At 42.5% G+C, this 23,490-nt stretch overlaps 2 protein-coding genes and 1 long non-coding RNA gene across 10 annotated transcripts in view; 1 reads left to right on the forward strand and 2 right to left on the reverse strand.

The window, feature by feature from the left end:
• The window catches only part of LOC126980467 (uncharacterized), a 76,566-nt gene extending 63,352 nt beyond the window's left edge, over window positions 1-13,214 (forward strand). Inside the window, exons 19-34 of one of the 2 annotated variants that reach the window (XM_050830391.1) lie at window positions 627-699; window positions 1,537-1,716; window positions 2,859-2,973; window positions 3,395-3,511; window positions 3,945-4,082; window positions 4,503-4,623; window positions 5,236-5,362; window positions 5,801-5,947; window positions 6,341-6,554; window positions 6,961-7,117; window positions 7,404-7,480; window positions 8,011-8,079; window positions 10,653-10,729; window positions 10,847-10,942; window positions 11,425-11,588; window positions 13,058-13,214. In XM_050830391.1, the coding sequence (XP_050686348.1) occupies window positions 627-699; window positions 1,537-1,716; window positions 2,859-2,973; window positions 3,395-3,511; window positions 3,945-4,082; window positions 4,503-4,623; window positions 5,236-5,362; window positions 5,801-5,947; window positions 6,341-6,554; window positions 6,961-7,117; window positions 7,404-7,480; window positions 8,011-8,079; window positions 10,653-10,729; window positions 10,847-10,942; window positions 11,425-11,588; window positions 13,058-13,214 (2,029 nt within the window). Of the gene's footprint in view, window positions 1-626; window positions 700-1,536; window positions 1,717-2,858; window positions 2,974-3,394; window positions 3,512-3,944; window positions 4,083-4,502; window positions 4,624-5,235; window positions 5,363-5,800; window positions 5,948-6,340; window positions 6,555-6,960; window positions 7,118-7,403; window positions 7,481-8,010; window positions 8,080-10,652; window positions 10,730-10,846; window positions 10,943-11,424; window positions 12,945-13,057 lie in introns of those variants that run through there. The other variant, XM_050830393.1, reaches the window with a different exon arrangement.
• Window positions 13,215-13,682: 468 nt separating this feature from the next.
• LOC126980469 (uncharacterized) lies at window positions 13,683-19,491 on the reverse strand. Its single transcript, XR_007733258.1, has 3 exons — window positions 19,352-19,491; window positions 16,184-16,324; window positions 13,683-13,831 (listed from the first exon to the last, which is right to left on the reverse strand). It is a non-coding gene; the product is annotated as an uncharacterized LOC126980469 (long non-coding RNA).
• Window positions 19,492-19,853: 362 nt separating this feature from the next.
• The window catches only part of LOC126980470 (rho GTPase-activating protein 17-like), a 54,653-nt gene continuing 51,016 nt past the window's right edge, over window positions 19,854-23,490 (reverse strand). For all 7 annotated transcript variants that reach the window (XM_050830398.1, XM_050830396.1, XM_050830399.1 and 4 more), the window contains one exon: window positions 19,854-22,088. In XM_050830398.1, the coding sequence (XP_050686355.1) occupies window positions 21,873-22,088 (216 nt within the window). In that variant the 3' untranslated portion in view covers window positions 19,854-21,872. The remainder of the gene's footprint in view (window positions 22,089-23,490) is intronic.

Here is a 23,490-nt window from a genome sequence, read left to right on the forward strand (position 1 = left end):
TCATTAATTATCTTACAAATCTTGACTGTATATATGACTCTCACTCTGTTTTGTTCATAATTACCTTATATACCACTTGCAGTTATAGTACATGCCCCTATTTTTACCATTACCTGCATTGCACATAGGAGCTCATCAATAATCATACAAATCTTGACTTGTAATGCTCTGTTGTTTTTGTTCCTTGTCCTCTCTTCTCTTATTTTTCCTTCATCCCCTTCTTCTCTTCCTCTCTTTTAAGCTTCTCACACAGTACATCTTTCTGTTCATCTTTTTCTCCCTTCATCCTCAATTTTTCCCTCTGCCATGTATTTCCTCTTTCTCCCCTTCATTCCTCTCTTATTTCTCCTTCTTCCTCTTTTTCTGCAGCTTCTCCTCTTCCTCCATTTCCCTTCATTCCTCTCCCATTTCTCCTTCTTCCTCTTTTTCTGCAGCTCCTCCTCTTCCTCCATTTCCCTTCATTCCTCTCCCATTCCTCCTTCCTCTTTTTCTGCTGCTGTTTTTCCTCTTCCTCCATCTCCCTTCATTCCTCTCCCATTTCTCCTTCTTCCTCTTTTTCTGCAGCTGCTCCTTCTCTTCCTTATCTTCTATCTTCTTCAGCCTTTCATGCAGTCCTTCCCTTACAGAGTGGCAGATCTTCTGGAGGAGATGAAGCTGCGTAATCTCAGTGCCTACATTGTTCCCATCGCTGGTGAGCAGGTGAGTGAGCAGCACTGGGCCGCAGGAAGAGGAAGTGTGTGTTCATGCCCCTAACCCCGAGAACATAAGTGTGACTGTATTGAGTGTGACAGGAAGGATTATTGTTAAGGTACTTGTTGTTACTGAACTCTTTGCTATATACACCTTACACCAGGAGGAGGAGTTGAGTGTGGATGCCCTGAAGCTGGAGAACATAAGAAGTGTACTTGTTGCAATTAAATCCCTTGCTATACACCTTACAACAAGAAAAAGAAGTGTGTGTATATGTGTGTGTGTGTGTGTGTGGGTGTGGGTGGGTGTGTATTCCTGTAGGCCGGGAAACAGAAGAAGTGAGTATTGAGAGCGATCGGAAAGATGATTATTGTCAAGATGCAAACTATGTACTATCAGATCCCTTGATATCTACCTTACGTTCACTCCTTTAGACTGGCAGAGTCATCCAGATGTCTTTATAATGACTGACTCAAAAAGGCTGGTTACGGGCTTTATGTGTGTGGGCTTAGCAATATAAAAAGCGTATCTATGTCAATTGTGTTTAACCCGGTAGCAGTGACGGGCCAAATATGTGGCTTTACAGTATACCAGTGACGGGCCAAATTCTTGCCTCGACATAAACCCCAAAAATAGAGGATACATAAACTGATCACAAATGCATTAATACATATAATATAATGCTTGGCGTGAGTGATGATTCTTTCTCATTACTGTAATTCGCTTAGAGGGGTCTTTAAGAAACATGATCACCGCAGCTACTGGGTTAAAAGGGTTTGTTTATGAGATTTAGGCAAGTGGGTGTATGAATGTATGAAGTGTATCTGTATCATTTGTATTATCCAGGATGGCTTCACGTTGGCAGCTGAGGAGCGTCTGGCCTTCCTGACAGGGTTTACGGGCAGCAATGGCGTGGCGGTGGTGACGCCAGAGCACCGGGCACTTTGGACTGACGGCAGATACTTCCTTCAGGCTGAGGATGAGCTGGACTGTGACTGGATATTGATGAAGGATGGACTGACGGGGGTGAGAGAGCATATCTTTCATTGTATAGTCTTGACAATATCCCACCACTAGGCAACAAAGATCCTAGTGGCAAGTGACAAAATTAGAATTGAAGTCATGATACACAAAACTGTAGTTGACTTGCTGGATGAAAATAGGTTGAAAGGCTGGATGAAACTGTAGTCACCATACACAATGAAAGGTTGGATGAAAAGTTTGATGGTTAGATGAAAGGTTGAATGGCTGGATGAAACTGTAGTCACCATATACAGAACTGGAGGTGATTGGTTGGATGAAAGAAGGCTGGAGTTAAGAGTCTATATTACCTTGGAGTGAGGGAGAGAGAGGGAGGGGGTGGGGCTCCTGGACCAATGTTAGTTATAGGAAGGGAGGGAATTAATGTTGTGCTAGTGTTCAGAGTGTTTGGGGAAGGAGGTAAAAGTAAGGAAAGGAACCGTAAGATGAGCACACACATTACAGAGGGCTTATGGAGGAGGAGGATAAGACTGGACCAAAGTGACATGGATGAATAGGAGGACCAACACTAATAAATGGGAAATGCACGAGTTATGAATCAGATTGAGGAGTGAAAGGAGAATAGTGAAAAAAAATTAAGCTGTAGTCATATGAAGAGAAGGAATGAAGTGTTAGTGTTCAAAAGTGAATACAGAAGGAGTTGCAAGGAAAAAAGAACAGCGAGATGAGTAAACCTATTGTACAGAACTCCAGCTTATTTGTGAATCTCCGCAGCTTCAAGAGGCAAGATATTAAGGGGAAAAATGTATAAATAGGGTGAGTGTACAAGTGATTTAATTAGTGTGTATATAATGTCTTCTAAACAGATGGGAGAGTCAATCTGAAAAGTAAGTTTCTAGAGTTCATGGTAATTTTTATGGCAGACAACCAAGGAAAGTGCAGGGCTTGACTGAGCAACATAACTCTTCCCTGGTCTATTACTGAAATATTTTGTCCAGGGAAAAGTTTCATACCCTCTCACCTTGGTATAGGAGTTACTTTTATGATATTTTCTTTGTTGTACATTGGACTGCATAACATTTCTTCCAGTACAATACTTCATACTCTTACTCGCTTGGGTTTTAGGTCTTTCATCCCTTTTCTCATTTTATATCATGAACTTTGCCACCACCTCCTCCTCATTGCAGGTTCCCAAGCCCATAGACTGGCTGAAGAAGGTGCTGGTGAAGGGAGAGAAGGTGGCTGCTGACCCTAAACTGGTGTCTGCTGACACTTGGAAGAAGTATGAGGAAGAGCTGGCAGGTGAGAAGCCAGATGAACAGATGACAAGCAGGGAGACATATTTAGATAAACAGATACATATTTAGACACACATAGAGAGGTAAATGGACACAAGAACAGAAAGATAGACATACAGACAAGGCAGGAACAAAGAAGGAGATAGATAGATAGAGACGTATTTGGATAGAGATATACATACAGATGCAGATATAGATAGATGGACACAAAATCAGATAGATAGCCATACTGACAAGGCAGAGACAAAGAAGGGAAGAGGGAGATAGACTTATTCAGACAGAGATATACACATATATAGTTACAAACAGATACATGAATGGACACAAAAACAGAAAGATACAAACATACAGACAAGACTGACATAAGCAAGTGTGAATGAAGCCTTTCAAAACAAGCGAAAAAAGCATTATTTATTCTGTTCCAGCATCTGGTGTGAAGTTGGTGGCAGAGGAGATCAACCTGGTGGACCTGGTGTGGCCTGCAGATGAGCGGCCGGCCTACCCTCAGGACCCTGTCTATGTACACGAGTTAGCCTTCGCAGGTGTGTCCTTAGCATTGGTGATGGTGGTGGTGGTAATGACTTGTGTGTTCTATCTTTCTTCTTTTTGTTCTCATCCCTAGTTATCTGATTTTAGTTCTTCTTTCAGATTTTTTCTTCATTTTCAGTCGGGTGTTTAAATTATTCTACATTCTATCAATTATTTTTGGGGGGTTGACTCACTCATTGTTTTGATCATAGTTCTTGTTCTTTTCACCCTCTGTATAATGTCTCATTTTTCTCTTGTTTTACCATTGTCATTCTATTACTTTTTCTGCCCTCCTACCGTGCCTCATAAGTAAAGCATTTCACATTAATAATATTGGTCCTCCTTTTCACCCATGCCAGTTTGTTCTAGTTTTATCCTCCTCCTCCTCCTCCACAAGACCTCTTTCTATAACGAACACTAATTTACATTATATCATCTCTTCTACAGGCAAGCGGTGGGAGGACAAGGTGAAGGAGGTGCGGGAGGAGATGATAAAGAAGGGAGCAGACATGATGGTGGTGACGGCTGCGGACGAGGTGGCGTGGCTCCTTAACCTGAGAGGAAGTGATGCAAAGAATACCCCAGGTGGGCCCATCCTTCCTTTATTGGCTGTTCTTGCACCTCATGGATTCTACCTCTATGATAAAGTGTACACATATGCAATTTACCAAGAATAACACATGAAAGTAGCGGATATTCATACTCTTGTTGGAAATGTATGCAGGTCATGTGGGTTTGTTCTTTCTATTTTGGCTTTTCTCACACCTTATGGATTTCTATTCGATAAAGTGTACTCATATGCCGTTTACCATGAATAACACATGAAAGTAGAGGATATTTAAACGCTTATTGGGAATGTATGCAGTGTTTAGAGGCAGACAGGAAGGATTGGTTCTTGTACCATCGATTTTATTTCTATATGGCAAAGTATTCACATATGCAATTACACCAAGAATAACACATGAAAGTAAAAGATATTCAAATACTTATTGGCAATGTGTGCAGTGTTCCGAGGCTACGTCATCGTGAACAAGAAGGGCGTGGAGCTGTTCATCCCGGATAACAAGATCACGCCCGCAGTTGACCTCCACCTCAACGTGAACCAGTGCGACAACGAGTGTGCCACGTAAGTCCAGGGCAGCGAGAAAAAAGTGGATTTTACAAAGAATTATCTTGGCTTTGAGTAAGGATCGTATGGATATCCTGACCACGCTAATTTCATGCAACAAATTATATGCAGTTCATGAAAACCAATCAGTCTCATATCTCAGTTTTACACTATCCCATGCAAACACCGAGACACTATTTAAAGAATACCTGTTTTAGCCTCCCTTCCTCTCTTCCTTCCTGAATACTACACCAAATTATATGTTGATCACTAAAAACAATCTCATACCTTAGTTTTGCTATCCCATGCGAACACAAAGGCACAGTTTTGCTATCCCATGTGAACACGAAGGCACAGTTTTGCTATCCCATGTGAACACGAAGGCACAGTTTTGCTATCCCATGTGAACACGAAGGCACAGTTTTGCTATCCCATGTGAACACGAAGGCATTACTTGAAGAACACTTGCTCTAGCCTTCCTTTCTTCCTTACTTCCCTTCTTCCTGAATATTATACCAAATGCAGATCACATGAACCAGTGTCTCATACCTCAGTTTTGCTATCCTGTGCAAGCACCGAGGCGCTACTTGAAGAACACTTGCTCTATCGAACCTTCCTTCCACCCTGCAGGATTAGCCCCTACACCACCATCCTGAGTCGCCTGCAGGCCCTTCAGATAGAGCCTGATGTGAAGAAGGTGCTGCTGGCGTCAAAGTGGTCTTACTCAGGTGGTGCATCTTATGCCATCTACTCTGCTGTAAGTGTTTAGTGCGTGCTGACCTATATATTTGTATGGTTATTGGATTGAGTGAAGCTTGTCATTACAATTGGTTATTTCATCATTGTAATTATTTAAACTTGTCTTCCCTAGTTATATGTGGGTGTGTGTGTGTGTGTGTGTGTAGGCAGACTCCTTGATTCTTTAAGTGTGTGTGTGTGTGTATGTGTATTTACTTAGTTATAGTAAATGGGAAGTGAGTCGAGCATGTACGTTGATTTCTTGCCTTTTGTGTTTTCAATGGGTTGTGAGCAAACTATTTTTCTTTTGTACATACCCCTTCCCAAGTTCCCAAGTTAGAATTGAATATGATTTGTATTTTAACTTCTTTGCACTAAATGATCGAGACTCAATATATGTCAAAAGAGAGAGAGGGAAGTCAACCCGAAGTCTTTAGCTCTCTTCCTCCTTCTGTAGGTCCCGGAGGAGAAGCGCATGTCAGCGGTGTCTCCTGTGCTGCTCATAAAGGCGCGGAAGAACCCAACGGAGATGCAGGGGATGAAGGACTCCCACCTTAGGGATGCCGTTGCCCTGTGCAACTTCCTGGCATTCATGGAGAGGGAGGTGAGGAGTGCCATGCCATAGAGTTCATAGTGTAGTTCGTAGGGGATAGCTGAGCTACATAATTCTTGGGTAATCTAATCTTACCATGAAAAAAAGCTATGATATAGAAAACAAATCCTCATTTTCCATTATAGAAATCTCTATTAATGATAGGGATGAAAACAATGCTGAGTAGTTGACACAGGTCGATCTGCTATTGACGTTCCACAGACAAATGGTAACGGCATGAAATTGGCAGTTTGATTAATTTTGGATGTTCGTTCTTTCATGCTTCCTCTTAGCTGATGCTCCTTCTCTTTTGACATTCATCCTTTATTGTCTTCTCTCTTTTGATTTTCTACTGATGTTTCCTCTTAACATTTTCTGATACTCCTTTAAATCGTTGTGCTTCAGGTGGCGGCTGGAAATGCCTGGAATGAGATCGATGCTGCAACGAAGCTTTACCAGATGCGGCAGGAACAGCGGCACTTCACAGGCCTCTCCTTTGAAACCATCAGTGCCTTTGGACCTAACGGCGCTGTGATCCACTACAGGCCACAACCAGACACCAACCGTCCCATCACTAACGAGTCTCTTTACCTGGTGGACAGTGGAGGACAATACAAGGGTGAGGCAGGGCCAGGCTGGCTGACACATGACAGGGAATAAGGACCAGAGAATGAAAAACTGACATGCCTCATTTATAGGACACTTTGATGTTATAAATTATTTTCTTTCAAGATCAACCAATGTCCCTTTTCTTTCTTTATCTGCTACACATGAAATGCCAGAAATTTTCTTTTACTATACTCCCACACGACCTCTACATGTAACGAAACACACAAGAAATCAATCCAGACAAGGAAAGGTTTGCCGGCGCCGGGGATCGAACCCGCGACCAGCGTAACGGGAGAGCCACTCCTTATCCAGTCTGCCAAAGAGGTACCCCCCTGGCTAAGTGAGTTATGGGGGGCTTGCCCATCAGGCAAGTCAGCATTACACACATTCGTTCTCATCTTCCTTTTCCTCCACAGACGGCACGACAGACGTCACCCGCACCCTGCACTACGGGTCACCCACAGCCCTGCAGGTGGAAGCCTACACCCGCGTGCTGCTGGGAGCCATCGACCTGGCCGGCTTGGTGTTTCCTAAGGGCACCGGAGACACAGACGTGGACATCCTCGCCAGAAGGTAACATTACTGTTCTACATTAACACAATGTATTACAAGAAAATGAAAGATGTTGGTTGGCCTACATGTCAGCTCCTCATCCCCAAATATCATGGCACATTAATTTTCAGTTTCATTTGGTTAAACTAAATCAATGTTTAATCTGTTTCATTCACCACGCTATTTGTGAACCAGTTTTACTCTATAAGGATAAGGTAGGAAGGGGAGTAAAGAGACATGTAGTGACAAGGAATCTTAAGTACTTGCACACACTTGGACCAGTTGTATCCTCTCCTCCCTCCACCAGGCCGCTGTATGAGGTGGGGCTGGACTACAGGCATGGCACGGGGCATGGCATCGGGCACTTCCTGGGCGTGCATGAAGGTAAGACGAGTGTGGTGATGGCACTGAGGAAGAAAGAGATGTAAGAGAGAAGGTGAATGAAGGGAATGGGAGTGAATTAAGTGCCAGACCATGTTATTTGGAGGGGAATGGGAGTTTATTCCCCTCCCAATAACCTGGCACCTTATTAATTAGTTTGCAAAATGCCAGGTCATTGAATATGAGGAAAGGAGAGTCTATGTAATGGAAGATTACTAAGTGAGGAGAATGGGGAGTTAACAGAATGAGAGGGTAAGAGATACCAAGTTGTAAAAGATACATGTACGAAGGAGTTTTGCTCACAGATATTGTCACCTTATGTTATATTTTGCCAATTCCTTCTCTTCCCTGGCTTCAGTTTTGGATGATTCCTCACGTACTAGTAAGTGTGTGCCTATAATTGCAATTAATCTTCTTATAGTTATCAAGTTTTCCTGCATCTCTGTAAATAGTAACAAAATGAAAATGTTTTCCTATATACAAGTACAACTGTCATACTCTTGTATAAGAAACATAACTCCCTCTCCCATCAGCACCAACACAAGTTCGCATCTACAGTGATGAAGAACATGAGCTGGAGGTTGGCCAGTTCTTCTCTGATGGTGAGTGCCTCTGGACCAGGCAGGGGATGAGAGTCACTTAGTGCAAAGCATGAAGACTTTTTAATCTTATTTTGTATTGTATTAATACATGGGCATTCCTACTTATAAATATGATTGGTTCCTGAGGTTTGTCCATAATTATTTTTCCATAACTATAATGTTCTATGCCAAGATCAACTCCATAGTTGACCAGTGTCCCCTGCATGACACACTCATTGTTTTAAGCAACTTCAGTGCAGCTCCTGGCACAGAGTGAGTTGGCTACAAGCTGTGTATTGGTTCCCATGACTCTGGCACCAGAAACGAATAGTTTATTCTTTCTGAACTTTACAAAGTCCAGAAGACTGAGGATTGCTGGTTCCTGGTTGCAGAGATGCAAGCCTTACCACCTGACTTTGTATAGCAATGTTGGCGGTGTGGCAAAGGAGGTCGATCACATCCTCATTAATACTCTCTGAAGGACCCTTCAGAACTGAAGGGTTTTCCAGAGTGTTGAGATCCAAGAAGATCTCAAGATGCAACCCTACAAAATTTCATCTTGAGAAACTGAGAGGCCAGGCATGTGCTCAGGAGTATGCAGTGGCAGTCTCAAATCTGTTTGGCATGCTTGGTGCTTTGGAGGACCCTGGGGAGCCATGGGATACCTTTCAATATGAAACTCTGAGAGCTGCCAAGGAGTGCATTGGGGAGCATCCAAGGTCTAGGAGAGTAGTAGTCTCGAGGGAGACATTGAAGAATATAGTAGTGCTTCCAGGCTGGCTGGGGACTGTCATGAAGGACTAGAACCCTTCTGAGGAGGTAAAAGGAGAAGTATGGCAGGGGTCAGAGGTCTGAAGAAGCTCCACTCCAAATTCACGCCTCGGAAGGGTACTATCCGAATGGCTGATGGCAGATAGTATCAGATGCTCGTTGGGCCGAGTACTCTGGAGAGCTGTACGCAGCCCAGCCCCCCAAGCGAACAGCTCCCTCTGGCTGGGTTGCAGATGGTGGCTGCTGATCCACCAATATATGAAACTCCATCCTCTCTTGAGAAGATGAGACTGTGAGGAAATTTAAGGGTGGAAAGGCTGCTGGAATCTGTAATATTAGGCTGCAGATGCTGAAAGCCTGGAGAGAAACCATGATCCATGCATACAATCCAGTACCAATCCTCCTGACTGGAAAAGGGGGTTGGTTGTCCATATCTAGAAAAGGAAAGGGGACCAAAGAACTGTAACAATTGCCATGCTATTCCACTGTTCAGTGTGCTGGGCAAGGTGCTCACTCATTTGCTGCTGATGGACACAGTCAGTTGTCGACTTCCCAGACTGCTCAGGTCTTTGCAGCTTAAGCAGCTGGCTGCAAATCAGCATTATCAATAGATGGGCAAGCACCTTGCCTGTCAACCATGGTAGTTGTTGCAGTCCTGGTGGCTTCCTTTGCAGACAGGGGTGACCAGCCCCCTTCTCCAGTCAGGAGGAATGGTACCAGATTGCCATAAGACAGTCAAGATTGCATGCAACCTATGGATCATGGCTTCACCTCCAATTTTGAGCAGCTCCACACTGATGTTACAGATACCAGGTTCCTTTCCATCCCTCAACACTGCCACAGCCTTACTGACCATCAAGAGAGGGTGGACTTTTGACAATGAGTGGATCAGACCTCCTTAGGGAGACTCCCAACATACCTTTCATCTTCTCCCTTTAAAAGAGCTCTGGTTCCATGCAGCATAGTCCCATATTGGTTTCAATATCCAGGAAGCCTGGCAGTGCGACTCCTTGTTATTTTCCAGTGTCTTCTCTGAGAAAAACCACTCCTAGATTTTGTACATTCTCCAATGCACTTCTTTGCAGCTTGAAGAGTTTCCCATTTGAAGGTGTCCCATATACAGGGTCCCCAAGGGTGCCAAGCAAATTAAATCAATTTGAGACTGTCACTGCATTCTCCTGAGTGCACATACTTTCAGCCTCTCAAGATGGAACACGACATTGTTGCATCTCGAGATTGCAACAACAAGCCTCTGATCAGTTGCAAAAAACTGAGCATTCTGGAAAACCCTGCTCTTCTGAAGGATCCTCCAACGAGTACTTACAAGGATGTGGTAAATCTCCAGCTATCGGTACCCCTCCAGCATTGCTATACCAAGTCCAACAGTGGAGCTCTGGTCTCTGGTACCAAGAACTTGCAAGTCTCAACCTCCTGGAGCTTGCAAAATTCAGAAGAGAGCTGTTGGTGTTTGTGGTATCAGAACCATGGGCACTAAACCATAGCTCATAGCAACCCTGTAGTAGCAGAGAAGTCGCTGAAGACAATGAGTGTGTTCCGAGGGGGCACTAAACACCTGTGCAAAAAAAAAATTACTGTGTGCATGGCTTACATTGCTTAATATCTATGTCTAAAGCTAAGCAAAATAATTGTTGTCTGGTGTACAGTATACAATTAAGTTAGTAAAATTGGTAGACGAGAAGATACTAGTTATTTGCATCTGTGTGTGTAGAGCTAGATTATATGGTTGAGTGTATCTTAACTTCTTTGTGTGTGTAATCCTAGGGTAGTTCAGGAAGATCTTATATCACTGTGCCTGTCCCCAGAGCCGGGCTACTACCAAGACAATGCTTGGGGCATCCGACTGGAGACCATCCTGACAGTGGTGCCCAAAGAGACCAAGGTGGGTGGAGGGGTGGCTCGGTGGCATGAGGATGTGTTAGCATAAAGAATGTCATTGTCTTCACAGATTCCATTCCTTGGTGTCTACATTGATTGGTCTTCCTCCTCACTTCCACAGTACACCTTTGTTGACACCACCCTGGGCTTTGAGGCAGTGACCCTCGTTCCCTTTGAACCCAAACTGATCAATCTCACACTCTTCAATAACGTCCAGGTAAGTCCAGTGTGGCCACGAATCTAAATGTGGGTGCTGACAAAGAAGTAATTGTCTATCAATCTATTTGTACCTCTGACTCCTTGTCCCTTCATGATTTAGGAGCAAACTTTAGTTAACTATTTAAAAACAAGCCTGCCTAACACTTGATTTTTGAGATGTATTAGTTTTCATCAACAATAATGAAGTCCTTTTATATTTTTAACCTGTTTTTCAAGGCGAGGTTAGTTGGTTTTGTTTATTTTTTCTAACACTTTATACGACAGTGTGTATTATGTCAATTTAACTGTGAAAATGCAACACTTCTAACTTCATCTCAGAAATGGAATTAATTAAAAGTCAAGCTAGCCACATAACTTACTGAATACGAATTTGTACGATATTTGAAAAATTTGGCGTTAGATCCATGAGAATGCTACCTACCTTAGTCATTGGTTATGTGTGTCAATTTGACACTAACTGGGTATGTGTTGGCCTTGCAGTGCCTGTGGCTGAACTCCTACCACCAGCGGATCCGGGATGAGGTTGGCCCCGAGCTGCTGAGCCAGAATATGGGGGAAGTGTACGACTGGATGATGGGCAAGACTGAGCCGCTGCCCTGCCCGGACCGCAGCATCGATGTCACCACCACGACAACCACCAGCAGGCAGGGGCACTCTTAAGACCTGTAGTAAAACCTCCTTAATCCCAACTCACAATGACCTGAAATCTGCTGCTTCTAGAGGGAACTGATTACTTAAGGTTTTGAAGGTTGATTTTGGTGTATCAGGTTTATTTAGAGTTTGGTTAATCTAGAGTTGGTGCAGACTGCCTAGAAATAGTTGATTGCTTACTCTGCTTACTTAGTTTACTCTAACTCGAAACCTGCTGCTTCTAGAGGAATCTGGTTACTTTGATTTGATTTCTTTGATTTGGTTATTCTACTTTTAGTTGATATTTAGCTAGTGCAGACAATACAGAAATAGTTACAGAGTTTAATTTGTAACAAAATGCTTCTGCTTTCTTGAGGTGGAGGTGGGGTTAAGGTAAATACTGGTTCTTACAGCTGGTGTCTTGAGGGTATTACTGAGAAACCCTTAAAGCTGCTGATCAAAACTTTCTTGGGTTTGGTCATGGTGTTCAGTACAGTAGTGATCATCCACATGTTGGTTTACTTAATGCAATACTGACTCTTACTCAGCCAAGATATCTTATTTGTCCTCCCTGTCTTTCTGAACTTCTCTGCTGTTAAATCCACTCAAGTACAGTCAATCTTGTGTCCTGTAAAGGGCACAGGGCTGTGGTGAGGCCACAAAGGTTTGGTGAATCATTAAAGCACCGTGGCTGTGCAACCCTTAACATTATTGGATCGTGCTCCATCATATTCCTGTCATAAGACAACTAAAGAGGGATGTCTACAGCAAGTCAGGATGGAATTCAGTTTGATGAACTACTAAAATATAATGAGTACAGACTGTTTGGGAAGTGTAAGTAAATATACATGTGGATGATCAAAGATTTAGTCCCAACCTGATCTTCATTAGATGGCACAGGCTGCTTAACTTAACCCTCACTGGAATCAAATGGGGATCATTGTACAGAGTGGGCCAAATGGTCAATCAACTAAACTTTACACTTTGGCCAACAAACATCTATTCATTATTGTTAGGATGCCACTCTCCCATGCATTATTGTGTGTGAACCTCACTAACATGTCCATGAAGTGATTTTTTTTTTAGCATTTATTTTATGTGCTTCAACTATTTTGGTTGAAAAGGACATAGAATAGCCCTAAGTAATTTAAAGAATAGTCCATTTGACTCAAGTTTGCTGATCATCATGAGCAAGGTTTGAGTGGCATAACAGCAATGAATAGATCCCACTAGTCCATGACATGATTATACAATGATTTGTACTAACCATTCACCTACAAAGCCTCGCAGTACTACATGTATGCGCTGCACGCTTAACAGGAAATACATGTATGCATTATGTGCTTCACAATAAATATACTTATGCATTATCAGCCCTTTTCCAATAACCATTTGTGTGAGTATGACCTGTTTAGATGAGTACAATAACATACACAAAGACAGCCCACTAGTGCCAAGTGCTTAAAAGAGTCCTTGCCACCAGGACAACCTCCGGCGACATTCACGACACCACCACCACCACCACTACCTTCAGGACAGAGGCAGTCACTAGCACCACCGAGGAGGGCGGCGGCGCATCACAACTCAGTGTGTCTGCCCTGGCCGCTGCCCTGCTCCTCCTGCTGCCGCTGGTCAGGTAGTGGAGCGAGGCCAGCAAGGTGCTGGATGAGGTGGCCACACCATTCCATTAATCCTTGCCAGGGGTTGAGGGTCCTCTAGGGGGCTTGTCATAAGGACATTCTACCACAGGATACAGGCCAGTCAAGGGGGCAATGTGGGCTAGGTCAGGGCTGCCAAATATGGTGTTTCATTTTTGTCGGTTTACATGATTTGGTAGTTTTCTTCAATTTACCATGAGTGGCAGGATCTGTGATTATAAATTGACTATTATTTTACTTGGTTCATAAATAGTTATCAGTTGAAGTTTCCTATTTAGAAGAGAGGGAATTAAATCCTATGGATTGGCATGCCTTTTGACCCCATAAGGCCCCACCCTTCCACCAAGGCAATCAAAACACTTGTTGTGTTGGCCCTGTTTCAGACTGCTGTCACTGTAGCCATTGTAGGTAACTGTTGCCCAGCCCCTGCAAATGCCTCGGTGGGGTTGTGCTTTCCTGCCCTTATGACTGCCATGGCACACAAAGCAGTGCCAGAAGGGAGGGGGGAGGGGCAGGGAGCGGTGGGGATGGGAGTGGATCATGCCAGTGTGTGTTGAGTGACTGATGAGACTTGAATGACAAATTCACACCAGATGATTCTGAAAGAAAGGGTTGTATGTGTGTTTCCAGTATGTATAAACATATTTACTTCAAGGTCTGCTTGTGATTCTTTTTCTACACATCAGATTATTACTAAAAGTTTTATGATTTCCCTTTTCTGCCTCTGTTCAAGACCTTTAGTAAGACCATTAGTGTGATTAGTAAGACCATTAGTGCGAAAGTTATGAAATATAATTAAGATTGCAACTGTCTGTGGTAAGGTGTGTTTGTTGATTCATGTACACCATTCAAGTTAGTATCTGTATTATTGAAAGTAAAAAGTAAAAATTTAGTCTGAAAATCAAATAATACTTTGATTATACTTATCAGCTGTTTTGACATATTTTTACACAGCTCATTTTAATAATGGCATTCTATAATATTAGTACCAAGTGAAATGGTGAAAACAAAGTGGTAAACATATCCTTGACAACAGGATGATGGTCTTGGGCAAACAGTTAACATGATTTGGGCTCAATGTGAGAGTTTGAGTGGAAGAGAGCATAGCTCATCCACTGACTTGTGTCTGAACGAAGTAAATTAATATTTATATAATGGTTCTAGGTAGGGTTGAGTGTGTGCAAGGAAGGAAGTGTTGTGTTGCAATAAGGTGCTGTCCACATGATTAACAGGCATCTTGAGTGTGTACTTTGTGCTTGTTATTCATATAAAACAGTATTACTATGGCTAATAAAGAATTACCCAACGGCTCATGCACACACCCCATCACATCTCTGTACATATCTCCTTATACACACACACACATATATACAACAATAATTATATCCAGCATTTCCCAAACTGTCACAAAATAACTGCCACTCAGACTAACCAGGAAGAGCATCAGCATCAAACAGAAGCCACTATTTAAAGCCTAAAGTCATATCCATATAAACCTTCAATATTTTTTTCTAATAAAAGTAACAAATTTGTGTATTACTGTGTTGTGCTCTCATGATCTGAAAACTTCTCCCCTTCCTTCTAGTCTTACAAAATAGTGATAGAGACAAGAGGAAAAAGAAACAATTTGATAAGGGTACTGCCAAGGCAATTAGATTGTTTAGAACAGAGATATGTTACTATTTATTTACCCACAAGGAGAGTGAGGAGAGTGTGTATAGGTGTAGAAGTGCTGGGCACAGAAAACTGCAAGTGTTTGTTAACAAGTTATGGAAAGTAATGGTTGGTGAGATATTAAGCACTGAGGAATGAATAAAGCAATATCAGTCCTGATTGAAACAAATAAGAAAGAAAACAAACAAACAAGAAGATAATAGGTACATGAAGTTACACAGGAGTTGAGGTCAAGACACTACTGAAAAAAAAAATTGAACAAGCAATGAAAGCACCAAAACAGGAAGATCCACCGTGACCTACAATATAGAAGTTGAGGGCAGTTTCAAAAGCAAGCAATAGCAAGACTGCCTGCAGTTATATAGTGTTATATACATAGACACTAAAATAAGAAAAACATCTCAACCGAGTGAATAAAAATGAAAGAGGTAGGAGAGGTCCATATCCAGGAAAGAGCCACTTGAACCTATAAACAAGTTTACAGTTATAAGCAAGCAAGACCACAGTCAATGTGACTGGTGGGTACTGCAAATGTGAGCAGAAGTAACAAATGGGGTGAAGTGATTTCTGAGACACCGTTGTAAATACTATTCCCTCAACTTCCTCTACTCTCCCTTACAGAACTTTAAAAAAACATATGAAATTTTATCCTGAACAACGTATTTATTATTCTAAAGATATGGAAGAAACATTTTGAATGTGATAAGTGAGAGAGTGGAAGGGAAAGCAAGTGTGACTAGTATAGGAGTAAGAAATAAAGCAGGGCAGCCATACCCACAGGGAGAGGCAGCTTTGGGCAAGATGGAGGAGGCAAAGAGGTTAAAAGTATAACAGAAGTGCTAAACATGATGTGTAGCTAGTTGTGGAGTGGATGCTGTGGATGGATATGTAATCTAGAATGGGAACAGGGTGAGGTACCAGAACTGAACCAAGGCTATCATTGTACCACAGTGTACACCTACAAGTTACAACTGCCTACCTAAATATTACCTGATGATTGCTGAGTTTCTGTGATGCTCTATGCTTTTCCATAAAAAAATATACATACTAAAATTACTTGTAACAATAACAGTTTAAAATTTAACAAACATATTATGAATCCTCCCTAATCCTGCAATTTCTCATTAAAAACATTTTACAAAATTCATTATATATACTACCTTCAAATGATTTTTTATAATGACTAATATGATATAAGAGGGAGAAGTTTTACAAGAAATTTCTACGTGATATATTGCAAAAAATAAACATATTTTCTTCATAATGTGTTTCCTTACCTTGGCCTGAAGCCGAAGTGTTGTGCTGAAGAACAGCATCCAAGGTGGTGCAGCCATGGCCAGGGCAGCACACAGCCACACCTGACGATCTGGTAGGTAGGAAGTGTGGCCTCTGCATACCTTCAAGGCCTCTTTGATAAGCTAAAAAAAAAAAACTTAATTGAAGCATAATGCACGTGAAGGCCCATACAAAAACATTTTCATTAGTATCTGTAATGATTTGTAAATGCTCATGAAATATTAAGGTGTGTGCTGTCTTCTTGGATCTCGCGCACATACGTTCGCACGCACGCACGCACGCGGACGCGCGCGCGCGCATACACACACACACACACACACACACACACACACACACACATACAGCCTGGGTTAATCAAGATATCCTGGAGTCACCGGGTGTTCGCGTTGGCCATCATGGGAACCTGAGTAATCTAAACGTGACTGACTGTGTCCGTAGAGTTTTACGCGTCACTATCTATGTGACGCTCCGCCCATAACACACTGATTGTCTTTTAAGGATTGGAAAGTTGGTGACAATTAGTGTGACTTGCTGAAAAATCTGCTGATCAGTCTGCTGCTGCTAAATATGGCAGGCAATTAACCGAGACTTTGTTGTTGAGCTAAATGATATCGTGCATAAAAATTTGTTACGCAAGGTTCAGAAAGCTGTTGGAAACGCTACGGAGCAAACTGGCGCTTATTTATTGCTAAATACAAGTATTTGGAGGACGAGGGACGGCATTGCGACCACTACTACTACTACTACTTCTGTTACCTCTACTACTACTACTACTACTACTTCTGTTACCTCTACTACCTCTACTACTACTACTTCTGTTACCACGACCACTACTACCACTACTACTACTACTACTTCTGTTACCACGACCACTACTACCACTACTACTACTACTACTTCTGTTACCACGACCACTACTACCACTACTACTACTACTACTACTACCACTACTATTACTACCACTACTATTACTACATCTGTTGCTAAAGTAATAACAGTAATTATAATAAGAATGGTTTATTATTATTATTATTATTATTATTATTATTATTATTATTATTATTATTATTATTATTATTATTATTATTATTATTATTATTATTATTATTATTATTATTACCTCCGCCAACGAAGTTGGAGGGGGTTATACTTTCGGTCCGGTCGGTATGTTTATTTATTTGTTTGTTTGTTTGTTCGTTCGTTAACAGTCTCCTGTGCACAATTTTGCGGATATCTCAACCAGTTTTTAAGGGAAGCTTCGTGTCCATCCAGAATAAAACCCATTAAATTTTTGATGTCAAAGGTCAAGGTCAAGGTCGCACAAAACGTCATTTTGGTCATAACTTCGGTTCTCGTCATCGTAGCGACTTCATACTTGGTTCATATTTTAGCTCATGGAAAGACGCACCTTGCATGGCCGTGACCTTGACCTTTGACCTTGACCTCGAAAAGTTCGCCCAAGGTAAAAGTTTCCAAGAAAATATAATTTCATCAAATTTCGAAACAAATGCTTCCACATGATGCATAGGATCACAGTTGATGCCCATATCAATTTTCAGGACGATCTTTGGCGGAGGTGTGCACTCTCCGAGTGCTACGCGTCTAGTTTTTATTATTAGTATTAGTATAAGTATTAGTAGTATCGTTATGATCATAATCATCAGTTGGTGCCATCTAGGGGCCACGTCCCCTAGAGAGGGGTTAGTAATTTCCAAGGGGGAACGCGAGCCTTGGGGGAATAGTTGGAAATTTCTGTTATTGGATTGTCATTATCTTAGCAAGAGCGTGGACTAATACACAAGTGGTCATGGAAGCAAAGACCCATTCCTTGGGGGGGCGTGGTAGTAAAAAGTTTAAGAACACTTTCTCTAATTGCTTATAAATTTCAATTGAATCTTTTACAAAGTAACTGTCGAAAGTATACATATCATATAATGAATGCGGAGGAAGAATATAAGATAACAATAAAGGTATGTAAAGATAATATGTAATTGAAGACTTATGAGATAAACTGATATTATGATAAAGTGGAGGGAAGGCGGTGGCTGAGTGGTCAGCGTGCGGGCGCCGCGTCCAGGTCCAGGAGGACGTCGTCCCGCCCGCCAGAACAAGTTGGGATTTTTCAGTCACCGCCGAGTGGCCTGAGACTACCCACATGTTGTCCTGAAGACCACCTATCACCCGGACTCTAGAGATCCTTTCTCTAAAAGATGAGCTCAGTGGGGCAGCATGAACCAAGCAAGATGGCGCCACTATAAGCACTTGCCTGCGCCATAACGGGCTGGGTCAGTCCATCGGGCCCCTCCAAGAAAGCCTACCGTCGCCACAGGCGGAATCGTAAAAATAAAGCAGTTTCGAGGTATGAAAGAAGGACGAAGGATATTGTGTGGCGGTGCTTATATCGCATATAATCTATAGTCTTGTTATACTGTCGTGTTCAGTCTTTTCTTTTTATGGGGAAACAGTTATTTCAGTAAGGGGTCAATAACTCTTGCAAATGGCAATTGTATACACAAAAAGTTGTGTACGTAAAATTCCGGAGCTGGTAAATCATGGTAACCTGGATGTCACACTGGCCCTGTGCCCCGGGGTGATGGGTCCATCCACCACAGGCTCAAGGGATATGCGGTGGAGATGAGGACAGGCCACGCGCAGGTATACGTATGCACCCAACTTACTTTTATGTGACTTCTATAATCACTGCTTAATCTAAGGTGCGAATCATGGAGCACGAGAGCATGGGTGATTGACAGACAACTTCCATGAGAACAAGAGAGAAATCCAGCCAGGCCTGACAACCTCCGCCTCAGCATCAGAGGACCACTTCTTTCTAGTAACAAGCTATTTTAAAGTTGAAATATTTGTGGCATTTCAGAAGATTATGATTGACTTTATATCAAAATCACGTGACTAAGAGCTTCTGATGTGTGCTGATGCGATTTCAACACTCAAAATAATGAAAAAGTATCACCTTCTATTGAAAAGAGGGACATGCACGTGTTGCTGCCCCGCCCACAACGTTGACCGTCTAACCACCTGCCTTGACCCAGCAAAGACACACTTTCACTGATTCCACTGCACACAACTGCTCTCCGGCATACACTTCTTTTAGGTACTGTGCAGGGATTAACTAGTGCAAAAAGTCTTACCTTTCAAGTCCTCTGGGAGCCGCGAACGACGAGGGTTGATCGGCAGTCTCTATCCACCAATCCGTCCGCCCTCCTCGCCTCCATCACTGCGTCTGCTCACTGGATGCCTCGCCGCCCCAGTCTTGGAAGCCTTCACTTGTTTATTTATTCCTTTATACTTTTCCTTACTTAACAATTTGGAGATACCGAGTGGGCTCTAGGATTACCTGCCATTTAAAGCTAACATTATTATGAAAGACGGTTTACCTGACAATAAATTAACGTATTACCTAATAAAAGAACCGGAAGGATTATCTGTCGGTTCGCTTGTCGATTCGAAGCACTGTTCTCTTGTTTCTATGCATTCTATAACCTTTTATTCGAGTTGACGTATATTTTGTCTGCGGATTACGTACTATATAAATAAACTAAGCTGATGACATTAGAACCTTTGTGTCTGTCAAGGTCGCTAAAACGGGATATGGTTGCCTAGTTCAACCATTGGGGTAAGAAGAAACATCAATTACTTTTTCATTTTATTGCAAAACGCCAGTTGTTACACTAAATAGTAGCATTTCCCTTACATGAGGTCAGAACCCAAAGTAGCATGTTGACCTTCCTTTCGTTCCGTCAAACTCTCCTTGATTGTTTTTTTCTTAGTCTAGATTACCAGTTTGGATTGTCAGGTGATCCATCGTTAGGCACGGACCCTTCCCCCATCAGAGCCTTGGTAGCGCTGGAGTAATGCCTTATGGGTAGTTGCCAGAAGGTCTGGTGTTGCTAGTCACCACCGTGCTATCGCCCATCAAGGCAGCTACCCCTCTACACTAGTCATTTCTGAAGTAGTATCACAGACGGTCCTCGGCTTTCAACACAGGAGTAAGAAAATAGTGTAGCCACCTCGTGTAGGCGAGCATAACCCCGCTGACCCCTGACAACCCTCTCTCCCCTAAACCAAACAACTACAAATTAACGAGACTCCTGATGCGGTAATGTTTGAATTGACTGCTTCCTTCAGATTTGCTTCCAATAACAGGGGAGTGTCCATCTTGTCCATTTCACTATGTACAGGGTGGAGCCTATGTATCTGTTAAACTTATTCAACCGGAGGCGGTTATTAAAAGCACAAAATAAGGACATACAACTGCACGAAGCAGAATATGTAGATGTGGGTTAAGTTAATATGAATGCACCGGCCAGGAATGTTTACATTATATAAGACGTACACAGTCGTCAACCTTTCAACACACACACACACACACACACACACACACACACACACACACACACACACACACACACGGTAGGTTAGGAAATATTGGTCTAGTTACAAAACATCCCATTCAGAAGCTATAAACAGGAGTCGTGGCAGCGAGGCAGACCCACAGATGGCAGCACCGAGCCACTAACAACACTAATAAATTGGTCACAGTAAACGCGTTGGTCCTGCCGTTTAGGAGACTTGGACACTCCCGCAGACAACTCGGGGAATGTGGTCTTGGCTCCCCTGTTATGGTCAGAGCTACAAGGTCGTGAAACATTAATATATCACATGTTTGCCCTAAATGTTTAACCCACGGAAATAACAACTACGTAATCCTCTACGGAGTCATGAGCTTCCTTCCTTCCTTCCACGCAGAGTAACACTGATTCCTCTGCAGTAACATGAAAATAAGTGGATTGGAGATCGTACATTTTTTTAAACCCAACACATTATCTACTCTATAATCACACAAAATATATACTATCTGATCCCTGGTCTGACCCTTTCAGTACCTCAGTGGATCATGATATTGACTCCTGCATAAAGCTGTCCACTTCTCCAGCTTTATGAGGTAAGACTCCTTGGGCAAGACGGCCAGCTAATTGGTCATTTATGTTTCATTCAACATAAGCAGATTATGACTGACAGTAAACTATTGGCTGGTTACTGAGCATCCGAATTTCCTGGACTTTTCCTTTCTCTTTTTCCGCTTCGCATTACGTATCTAGTAAACATTTATACGTATAATTCACCTCCATTGTTGCACAAGACTGCTAAACCCTCAAAGCTGCCGTCTGAACAGCCTCTTCTCTTCTTCCTTCCTTTCTTGCGAGTCTTCACAAGTTTACTTTCGTCATCTATCTCTCTTCATTATATTTTTTTGCCTTTAGTTGCCACCACGTGTCCGTAAGACAATGAAATCCCGAGAATCTGCCAAATAATCAACTGTAACTATCGCTCCTTCCTTCCCTCCTTCCTTCCCTGCACATTCACTAGTCCCGGCTCCCTCGATCTCTCTTTTCGCTAACAAGTAACATGCATATCGTAGCCATCAGCTTAACTCCACATATGTGTTAGACAATGAAAACCTGCCAATCAGCCTCTATAATTATCTTAACTAGTTCATTCTCTACTTCCCGAGACGATTTCCCTTTCGTTATCCGTTTACCCTTCGTTTTACGCATGTTGTAGCCCTTACATTATTTACATTTGTGCAATCAGACACGTCATTCTAAAATCTTCCTTCCCAGGCGTCACCAACCCCCCTTTTCTGCCTGTCTACCGCCTCCTCCTCATCGCCGGAGCCTTGTTGCTGGTTATATTGGCGCACTTGGGGATGTGTCTGTCTGCCACCACCTCGGAGAACTTGCGTAGGCAGTGAGGGCATTCCACGTAGTCTGAGTTGTCCACGGGCGGCGCCTCCGTGCCTGCCTTCGCCGCGCGTATGGTGGCGATGAAGTCCTCGTGTTGCTTCTTCCAGTCCTTCTTCTTCGGCTGCGGAAAGATAGAGAGTGAGTTAAGAATGAAGAGCTAAGAATAAAAACTATCAGCGGCTCATATGTTAAGTGTTGGTATATAGCTATGTAGTTTTGTGTTGTTGCCCTCCTATTTTTTCTTTCTTTCCTTTTCCCTTCCTTTTTTTTCTCTCCTTTCTTTCTCAGTTTCTCTTTGCTATTCACTTCTGTGCAGAGTTGTATATTTTTGTGTAGTTTCGTGTATTGCCCACCTCGTGTTGTCTTAAAGATGGATGGGGAGATGAAAATGAAGACTGGCAGCGGCCTGTGTGTTCTGTGTACGCGTTTTTGTCCTCCAATTTCCTTTCTTTCTTTCCTTTCTTCCTTGTATTTTCACTTCGCTAACCACTTATGTGCACTTCTGTATATTATTTCGTGTAGTTTTGTTTTATTACTCATCTTTTGTTTTCTTTCTGTTCTGTCCAGTCGAAGCTGAAACTTATAAAGCCATTTGTGATATCATTTTGTATCCCATCTCTTTTCGTGTGGTTGCATTTTCTTGCTCATCTTTTTTGTTTTTGTTTTGTTTTGTCTTTGTATTGTCTGAATATGTCTGTATACTGAGGATTCGACTAACTCCTCATGTTTTTCATCTACATAACTCTTTCTCGTCATGCTTAAAAGAAAGTATGTTAAAAAATATTCATGCCTATTTCAATAAGTATTTCACGGCTGGCAAACAACTTCACAAACCTTCTATAGAATGTCAAGCGCAGACAGACAAGGATGTCAAGCGCAGACAGACAAGGGAGAGAACAAACATTAGCGTTGGAGGGAGGGAGGGAGGGAGGGGCTGATAGAGGGGGGGGGGAGGCAACACCTTATCATTACCTCTAAGGACATATAAACAATCCCAAAGTCACTCATTTGCGTGGGTGGGAGGAGGGAGTGACAGAGGGAGGGAAGGGAAACCATCTCTTTGTGTGGTTGCATTTTCTTGCTCATTTTTGTTTTGTTTTGTTTTGTCTTTGTATTGTCTGAATATGTCCGTATACTGAGGATTCGACTAACTCCTCATGTATTCATCTACAGAACTCTTTCTCGCCATGCTTCATAGAAAAAAAAATACGTTAAAAAAATATTCATGCCTATTTCAATAAGTATTTCACGGCGAGCAAACTACTTCACAAACCTTCTATAGAATGTCAAGCGCGACAGACAAGGGAGAGAACAAACATTAGCGTAGGAGGGAGGGAGGGAGGGAGGGGCTGATACGGCGGGGGAGGGGGGGGGAGGCAACACCTTATCATTACCTCTAAGGACATATAAACAATCCCATAGTCACTCATTAGCGTGGGTGGGAGGAGGGAGTGACAGAGGGAGGGAATGGCCTTAGTCTCACCCGTCTTCCACACGAGTCTTAGAACAGCAAACAGAGGTGT

The sequence above is a fragment of the Eriocheir sinensis genome, chromosome 44 (assembly GCF_024679095.1).
Source record: "Eriocheir sinensis breed Jianghai 21 chromosome 44, ASM2467909v1, whole genome shotgun sequence".
Lineage (NCBI taxonomy): Eukaryota > Metazoa > Arthropoda > Malacostraca > Decapoda > Varunidae > Eriocheir > Eriocheir sinensis.